Source organism: Diceros bicornis, chromosome 37 (assembly GCF_020826845.1).
Source record: "Diceros bicornis minor isolate mBicDic1 chromosome 37, mDicBic1.mat.cur, whole genome shotgun sequence".
Lineage (NCBI taxonomy): Eukaryota > Metazoa > Chordata > Mammalia > Perissodactyla > Rhinocerotidae > Diceros > Diceros bicornis.
Window position 1 is genome coordinate 25,057,352 of NC_080776.1, and position 9,565 is coordinate 25,066,916.

General features: G+C 55.3%; 1 protein-coding gene across 1 annotated transcript; it reads left to right on the top strand.

Moving 5' to 3' along the window:
- Positions 1 to 5,307: 5,307 nt before the first annotated feature.
- Positions 5,308 to 6,079, top strand: PRLH (prolactin releasing hormone). Its single transcript, XM_058533444.1, has 2 exons — positions 5,308 to 5,407; positions 5,916 to 6,079. Exons 1-2 carry the CDS (start codon positions 5,308 to 5,310, stop codon positions 6,077 to 6,079), a joined length of 264 nt encoding a protein of 87 aa, XP_058389427.1.
- Positions 6,080 to 9,565: the final 3,486 nt, after the last annotated feature.

Sequence of the window (9,565 nt, forward strand, 5' to 3'; positions counted from 1 at the left end):
GGAGCCCTGCATTAGTTTCCTGTGGCTGCCGTAGCAAAGTACCACATCAAGGTGGCTTAGAACAAAACGAACGTATTCTCTCATAGCTCAGGAGGACAGAAGTCCAAAATCAAGGTGTCGGCAGGGTTGGTTCGTTCTGGAAACGCTGAGAGAAATGGTCCCATGCCTCTCTCCTAGCTTCTGAGGGACGCCAGCAATCCTTGGAGTCCCTTAGCTTGTAGCAGCCTCGCTCCAGGCTCGCCTCCGTTTTCACATCGCCTTTTCCCTTGTGTGACTCTGCGTGTCTGTCCTCTTCTTACAAGGACACCAGTGATTGATTTAGGGCCCACCCTGGTCCAGTAGGACCTCATCTTCACTTAGCTAATTATATGCGCAAAGACCCTATTTCCAAACAAGGGCATATTTTGAGGTTCCGGGTGGACATGAATTTGGGGGAACCCTACTCAACCCACTGTGGAGCACCATTACGGTCCAAAAACCAAAACCAAGAAAGCTATCTGTCGTCATGCTGCTTGTCGAGCTCCTGCTGTGTGCCCGGTCATCTACCACGTGGAGGGAAAAAGCTCCAAGATCTCAAAACTGTGAAGTTCACTCCAAAGAGTGGGATCCTCGTAACTATGGTAGGAACAAGAAGAGCAAGGAGGGGTGAGCGCCTCATGGGGTCTCTTCCACATGGGGCTCCTTTACCTGCAAAGAGCAGAATCCATTCAAACCAGTTAAATCTCATTAACATATTAAGTGAGAAAAACACTGTGACCATTTCAATCATGAAGAAGATCACACAAGAAGAAATAACTAGCTTAGCAAATAGAACTGTGGTGGCCAGTATTTTTGTTCCCAGGTACCCATGGCCTCTGGGGGAGAGGGGGTCCAGAGAGGGTACTTGCTTGCTTGGGTTCAAGTTCATATGCACCACAACTCAAGGGGCCACATGATGTCCTGGGTGAAACACTGACTGGCCAAAGCCAGACAAGAGCACTTGGCTCTCCCTGCCTGAGACCCGTGACCCGGTTAATGAGGGTGTGGGAAGAGCTCTCTGGGATCCCCGCTCCAGTCAAACCTGCTCTGGGGGAATCCAAAGACCAAAGCACACCGAAGCCACGTGCAGCCCGAGAAGCCCCGGGCCAGGCCTGCAGCCCGGGGTTCAGCGGGTCATTGCGAGAGCAGGAAGAGCCTGCATCTCACTTGCGTTTGCTCCGCTGCCACCATCTCAACATCGCCAGCTCTCAGAGCGCCCCCTCAGTAATTCTGGGTCCTCCAATGGGCGCCACCAGACACCAGGTGGTGGGGGCGAAGGGGGGCACCATTTTCCTTCTCTCGGCGGGGCTGAGGTCTCTGCTTCCACACTGAGTGGGTGAGGGGCTGGAGTGATGCCACGATGCCTGTGCCACCTCCCACCCCAACTGCTATGCCCCCCATTGCTGGACCTCAAAAGTGACAAGGCACCAACAGCGCACTGTGATGAAGCTACTCTGCTGAGAGGGGGGAATTTACTATCCCTCCTACACACAGGCGCGCACACACACACACGCACAAGCACATGCACACACACGTGTGCGTGCACACGCACGCTCCCATGCTGATTTCCAGGAAGCAGCCCCCAGCTCCTGGGGTCCCACAGTTTCTGTTGCCCCATGTGGCCATGCGTGGTACTGGGCATGCGTCCATGAGGACCACCCGGAGGATCCCCCTCAAAGACAGGAGCCCACCTCATGACAGCAGGTCTCTGTCACTGTCACCGCTGTTCATAAGAACCCCCTGGGAGCTTCGGGCCATCACTGACCCTGAGCTACCCCCAGGAATTCTGACGACCTCCACCCACCCCAGGGGATCCCAGGCACTGGGAACATCTAAAGCCCCCAGTGAACTTCCCCTGCAGCCAGGTGAGAGCCCTGCCCCCAGCCTCCATCCCCCATGCTTCTTATACTATCCCCCTTACCAGTGCCCCCACCAGTTCTCCCAGGGAGCCCACCGACCACAAAACCCACGTCACCAGGTATGGGCGGCCACGGAAGAAAGGAGAAACGCATGTGATGGATCCCCTGAAGGGAGAGTGCTGCTCCGAAGCTTCTCCTAGCATAGGACGGAGGGACATGGCGTGGCACGTTGCCCTCCTGCATGCACCCAAGGGGAGCAACCCTCTCAGTCTCTTCTGCCAGGATAGACTCCTTAGGATTATGCTCAAATGCACTTAAATATAATCTATAATTACTCAGAAAAAGTTAGGTTCTGAGGTCCAAGTTAAACAGTAGAATATTGTGGTTATGTAAAATGGCATAAATATACAGATTTTTAATAACTTGAGGACACGACTATTAAATGAAAAGAATGAGATTCAAAATGTATAAATACGATGACTCTACCAAGAGAATACCCCTCCAGAAGCAAACACATCACATGTGAAAAATGATTGGCTTTTTTGATGTTATCTGTGCTTTTTTTTCCTACTTTTCTGTATGCACTAATACATTTCCAAATGTAATATATAAATTGCTTTTATAATAAACTTGTTTATTGTTTATAATAAAAATACACATATTTGGGGTCCGGCCCAGTGGCATAGTGGTTAAGTTCTCGTGTTCCACTTTGGCCGCCCAGGCTCCTGGATTCAGATCCCAAGCACAGACCTGCACACTGCTCCTTAAGCCATGCTGTGACAGCATCCTACATACAAAATAGAGGAGGACAGGCACAGATGTTAACTCAGGGTCAGTCTTCCTCAAGGAAAAACAGGATGATTGGCAACAGATGTTAGCTCAGGGCCAATCTTCCTCAGCAAAAAATTAAAAAAAACCAACACATATTTGTTTTGTAATAATAATAAACTTGTTTATTTTAAACATTAATTATGAAGACTCTATAAAAGCCTAGAAAAAATATTTTTTAAGTTATATAAACAGGACGTGAGAGTGGTTTGTATAAAGAATGCAACTCTATAAAACCACATAGGTGACGAGAAACGACCAAGAAGGATCACGAAGAGATGGAATGGTTGGGTCGGGTGGGGGTGACTTCCCTTCGCCTTTCCACTGAAAGCCGTGGTTTGAAGGCGGCGTGGAGAGGAGGGGCTGTGGGGCCACTTTCCTGCGTTAGCGGCTCCGGTGCCGCGTGGACCGGCAGCGCCTGACTTTGCAGTCTGCCCCAAGGCCGGCGTGAAGCAGGAAGGCTAATGCGTTTTAAAACCACTCGGCCCAAATGCAATTATACAACCCAGGAAGGGACAAATAACCTCGCTGATGAGAGTTTAAAAAAGAAAAAAGACAACAAATCTCTCCTGATGCCTCCCTGTGAGGGAGGCGGGGCGGGGGGGGCGCGTCTGAGGGGTGGGCTGCTTCCTCCTCGGGCTATAAAAGGAGGCGAGCAGGCTCCCTCCTGGGTCACTGCTGCCGCCACTGCACAGCGCGCTCGCCACGCTCCTGGTGTTTCGCGGTGAGTAGCACTCGAGGCAGGCGCTGCAGAGCATGGGGAGTCCCTGTTACTCTACCCTCCTCCTCTGTAAATCTTCTCTCCATCCGGGCGTGGGGCGTGGGTCGGGGTTCTCCTAAGGCCATGCCTGCTCTCCCGGCCGCCAGGTCCAGCGCTGAGCAGGACAGGCAGGGGCAGCCACCCCTGCCCACCTAGGGTCCTGATGCTCAAGAGCCGTCCGCAGTGGAGACAAAAGGCGAAGGCTACTGTGCAACTCCTCTGGGAATGCAGACCAGGAATCCCACTGGGCCGACAGCAGAGAGACCTCCAACTCACAGGGCAGCGGGTCCTTGGGATCAGGAGCCAGGCACTGCTAACGTTGTCCTAAGACGCCCTCCACCCAGCGTGGGTCTCCCCCCAAGGGGGACGAGCAAACAGCCCGGCCCATTTGGATGCATCTCTTTATTTCTCTGCTTTCATGGTGGCATCTCCATTTCCTCTAAGTCGGGGCCCCCACCCCACCCCACCCCATGTGTGACACTCCAACTTGTCTCCATAAAGGAGAGGGGTGGGCATTTTAAATTGCCAGATGGAGAGCACCTTCCATGGGGCTCAGAGAAAGGCTGGAAAGTCAAGGTCAGCAGAGGGGTCCTCCCTGAAACAGACAGGGCTCCTGAAGTGCCACGGGGAGTGGGGGCACCTGCGGGAGGAGTTGCTGGGTCTGCCGGATGGATGCTGTTTAGGCAGGTCAGAGCCTCACTCAGGCGGGGCGAAAGGTAGATGTTCTGGGTACCTCTGTTGCCCACAGCACCCTCTCTCCCCACCATCTGTAATGGGCGTGTCCTGCTGTGTGAGAGCAGGTCCCATGTACTGCAGGTTTATCTTGAAGACTCGGCAGTTTGGATCTGGGGTCGTGGGGAGGGTAAGTGCTCTCGGTGAGGATAGAGGATGCTGACCTGTCTACAATGCCCGGCTGTCAGCTGGTGTCCTCCAACGGGCGTGGGGTGGGATGAACTGGGCGTCAGGAGGTCCTGGGCTGAGTGAGAGAAAGAACCCTGCACGACAGTCCCAACCCCTGAGCCTGGTCCAGGCTCAGCACCCCTAGTCCCCCGGCAAGTCGCTCCCTCCACCTCTGCAGCAACCATGGGCTCTTCGGGGCCAGCTCCCCACAGACTTGCTTGCCTCTGCCCTCCCTGTCCGGGTGCACAGCACACACAGCGGTCCAGAGGTCTCCACACCTCCTGGTTCCCCAACACAGACAGCCAGACAGCCCGGGGCTGCTCAAGACAGCCCGCCTCTCTGCATCCATAGCTCATACACCTCCCAGGTTCCTTCTGATGACTGAGCCCATCAGAGGCTGACCCACATGTGGTCACCTCATTTCATGCTCGCTGTACAGAGGAGAGAAGCAGGTCCCAGGGAGGGCGAGCCATTTTACAAAAAGCCAAGTTTGCCTGCTACTTCCGTGCTCACCTCCACCCTAGAGGAATGCACAGCAGAGTGTGGCTGTGTGCACACACACATATACACTAACACAAACACACGGACACTCACATACACATGTACACAGACATGTAACTACAGGCACACACTTTCATTTACTCAAGTGCACACACCCATACCCACACCCTATCTCACACACTCTCTCATATATACACGCACACTCTCTCAGGTACACAGGTGCACTCACATACACATGTACACTCACACGTGATGCACGCGCTCATGCACACATGCAAACACACTCACGCACACGCACAGTGTTCACAACATCCAAGGCTCCCAGCGTTGTGAGCACGCACCCTCACACTGGCTTAGTGTTGCTGTTGTCCGTCTGCCCCAGGCTGCGCCCTCCCGTGTGGAACCCCACCTTGAGCGGGGCATCCGCGAGGAGCTGAGGGGATGAAGGCGCTGCAGGCCTGGCTCCTGTGTCTGCTGCTGCTGGGCCCAGCCCTGCGGGGGGCTGCAAGCCGAGCCCACCAGCACTCCATGGAGATCCGCAGTGAGTGCCTGGACCCCAGACGTCAGCCTCCCCGCCCCTGCCTCCCCAGGTGCCGTGAGTGGAATGTGGTCGCCTCCTAACCTGGGATGCCGTCCTTGCTAAGTGTCCAAGGTCTAGGGGGCTGGCCTCCTGTTCACCAGGCCTCTCCCCAGAGTGGCCCTGTCACCTGCTCCCCAGTGCTCCTGCCCAGCACACGGTTGAGGGGTTCACTTGTCTTCACCAGGGCGGCCTGGCAGAGCGAGCTGGCTTTGCCCATGGGAACCAGGCGAGGTTGGGTTGGTCCTGCAGTGGGTTCAGATTCCCATTTCCCAAAGCCAGCCCACCATCCACAAATAGCCTCACAGGATCCTCTGGGCGCCCCCTGCTTTGCAGGTGGGTCCCCGCAAGGCCTGGGCAACGGGGCAGCAGTGAGCTGAGCATGTGTGCTGGGCCCTGCAGACTGTGGGGCACATGGCGCACACACCAGGGCACGCGCATCCATGCACCGTTCTCGCTCTTTCCTTTCCAGCCCCTGACATCGATCCTGCCTGGTACACGGGCCGCGGAATCCGGCCAGTGGGCCGCTTTGGCAGGAGGAGGGCAGCCCTGGGGGATGTCCTGCAGCGGGGCCTCAGGCGCCAGCAGGTCTGCTTCCTCCTGGAAGGAGGTGCGGAGTCCTCCCAGGATGAGTGACCGCCCAGCTCGTGGAAGAAAACTCTAGCATCCTTCCCGGACCCACCCACCTCTCCTCCACAGGCTGCTTCCCCTTGCATCCTAATAAAAGCGGCTGGCCTTGTTCACATGTGTCTGTGTGGTGACAAAGCAGGAGGTGCTTTCCCTCGTGGGGTGTTAGCCTAGAAGGACACTCAGAGGCCAGCAGCCCACAGGCTCCGTGACCCGCCCGTGACTTAGCCAGCACTAAGTAGGAGAGCTGGGATCGTCCTTGGTCACCTGCAGCCTGTAGGGCCCTCCACCCAAGCTGCCCTGAATGGTCGCCCAGGCTGCGCACTAAACGAGACCAGGGACACCGTGCACCACCCTGTGCCCTGCAGGAGGCCCCCAGAGGAAAGCAGCACCGCCCCTCAGCCTAACAGTCCCCCTCTGAGCTGCCGTCCTTCTCCCTCCCTTGTTGGTACGGGGAGGAGAAAAATGATTGTGGGCTGTTTGCTTCCAGTCAACAGTGGGGAGACCTGCACCTGGATTGCTCCCACCCGCCATCGTGTCCCTTTGGCGCCTGATTCAAATTGCACAGGAATGTCTCCGTGTCCCTCCTCAGATGTAACTTGCTGTGGGGACAGGGGACACATCACCACTAACTGGGCGACCGAACCCAGCCCTTACCTTCTCTGAGCCTCAGATCCACATCTGAACACCCCGGGACATAACAGCCACCTCCTTCCTGAGCTCGGGTAGGCACAGCACCTGCTCGCCGGCCGGCATGGGTGTAAACCCGCTTCCCCAAGGCCCACTGCCAGTCCAGCCCGGGGGGGAACACGTTTAACCAGTGACACCCACACCCAAAGCTCGAGCCTCTGCCTGCACCCTGCTTGCAAGGTCTCGGGAGCCCACCCTGACCGCAGGACTCCTGTCCACCCACACTCAGGAGGCCCAGTGGCCAGGACCCAGAGCAGGCCTGCAGGACCCCAGAACCTGGCTGTCCCCGCTCCAGTTCAAGGAAGGTGGCTCCACAGCTCAGGGAGAGGAGGCAGCGCTGACTCAGACCACCCACAGGGGGCTGTCCCAGGGGCAACCCCACCTCCCCAGCCGCGAGTAGCCCAGGCGAGGGCAGAAGGCTGGTCTCCTCCCAGGAGAGAGCCCCCGCCACTGTGGCACCTCCCAGGGTGGAGTGAGCATGTGGGGAGAGGAGAGGGGCCAGGCCTGCCCCCAGGACAGGCAGGTGCTGGGCCAGGCCCGGAAGACTTCACAGCCCGGGACAGTAGTTGGGCGGTTTCTCAAGAAGGTAGACATAGAGTGACCGTATGGTCCCCACCACTCCTGGGTGTGTACCCCCCAGAACTGAGAGCAGGTGTTCAGACAAATACTTGTGTAGGAATGTTCATAGCAGCACAATTCACACCAGCCAAAAAGCTGGAAACAACTCAAACACCCATCAACAAAATTAGGACAATCTCCTACATAACCACAAAACTACCATCAAGCCTAAAAAATGTCATAATCATTCCATATTCAAAAATCCCCGAGTAGGGCAAGGAAGTCTTGATTGTCCTTTTTTTTTAAAACCAGCTGCAGTTAGTTATTTCTCTTTAGTCCCTAATGTCCTTATTTTGTGGTGACATGGACTTTCACAAGAGCCCAGACGCATTATCTTGTAGAATGATCCACGTGTGTGATTTGCCGATTGTTGTCCCATGGGGTGGTCACCTTGTTCTTCTGTCCTCATATTTTCTGTCATCTGAGAGTAGATCTGGGGCCCTCAGTGGATTCGGTCGCTTGCTGTGGGCACCATGCTCTGTGTCCTTCCCACGGCGTCATATCTGATAGTGGGTCCCCGGGTCCCTCTCTGACAGACGCTGAGTCTGATTGTGTGGTCGAGGCTGATCTCTTGATTGTGAGGGGTCTTCACCGTGCAATCTGCAGACACCCGGGGCCCCAACACAGCAGCCTATTTCCCGAAGCGCTCTCAGCCAGTGATTCAAGCATCCGCTGAATACCCTCGCTGGGAGCAACTGTTAGATGAGCAAATTGTTACATGAGCAATTGTTACACGATGGTGATTTTCTAATTCCTTCCACATTTATTAGCTGGATTCCCCTAAAGGAGATATTTCTCTCATTTTTTTTCTTTCCTCTTTTATTTTCTTTTTGTTCAACACCTTACAAATAATTTTTCATGCTCGAGTTGTCCTAAATTTGGTCAATGGGAACCCCAGGAAGGGAACAAATTTTAAAAGAAGGATGGGTCCCTGAGCCAGCTCCTCTGGGCAAAGGGGACTCTTCCAGGGGAGTTGGAGGGGGCAGGTTCAACCAGAACAGAGAAGAATGGAAAAGCTTACAGCCACAGGCAGGGCAGCAGGGTTGCTCCGAAATGCCACTTATCAACCTCTCCGTGCCTCCTGCCTGCACCACATGGGCGGCGGCGCGCGCGCACACACACACACACACACACACACACACACACATACACCAGCTCATGAGAGGACCAGGTCCACATTCAGGCTAAGAAGGGCCAGAGCAGCTTCCCAGGCTGCGGACGGGACGGTGGGCTCCCAGACTGGCCTCCCCCAGGACTTGGGGCCAGTGCAGTCCTGGAAGCCTTTATCCCGAAGAATCTCTGCCATGATGCCTGCCAGCCCCATAGGCTCATCCATGACGGGCACGCCTGCCCCACGCCCGCTGCCCCACCAGCACCAAGTCAGGTGTCAGGACGGAGCTGAGATAAGGTGGGTGAAGCTCTGGCACAGAGAAAGCCTTCCATAAACGTCTGTCTGTTGTGGTGCAGGCTGTTTCTAGGAAAGCCTGCCTTTTCTTTACATCTCTGGGAAAAAACAGTTTGTATCCTCTTGTTGGATACACATTGGTTAAGCACCTGGCATGTACCAGACATTGTATCAGAAACTGGGCACCCCACAGAAGGACAGACAGAACCTCTGCCCTCATGGAGATTCTCCACCTTGCCTGAATATTAGGTTCACTTGGGAGGGCTCAAAACTCTCAGGGCCCAAGCCGCACGGCACACCGACTTAACCAGAGCCTCTGGTGGGCGCAGGGGTGCTGCTTGCAGAGTCTCCTGGGTGATTCCAGTGCAAGGTTGAGGCCCACCTACCTCGTGGGAGAGAAGGAGAGGGAAAGGGGCAATCACATCCCGGGCAACAGGGAACCCCGGCTCCATGACCACGTCACACCCTGCCCAGTCTGGGGGCCATGAAAGGATGCCTGGTGGAAATGCATCCAAGGATACATTTTAATAATAAATTCTAGCACAGTGATACTAGCTTGACAAGACAGGAGAGCAGTAGGCACAGAGATACAGACATCCTACAAATATCATCGTTATTTCCCATGTCCTATTTCATCCATCCACTCACCAGAAATTCCTCTGAAACCCTTGCATTTAGCAGCACTAACGCGCGCAGGACCTGGGTGCGGCGGGGTTTGCCTTACGCGATGCTGGAGCGCCATCTAGTGGCCAGAGCGACATCAGCCTCCCGCTGCCTGCAAG

Bases quoted from the DNA above. Each gene is read 5' to 3' on its own strand.
- PRLH (XM_058533444.1), top strand. From the start codon at position 5,308: ATGAAGGCGCTGCAGGCCTGGCTCCTGTGTCTGCTGCTGCTGGGCCCA. The intron at 5,408-5,915 runs GTGAGTGCCTGG...TTTCCTTTCCAG, and splicing joins GCACTCCATGGAGATCCGCA to CCCCTGACATCGATCCTGCC.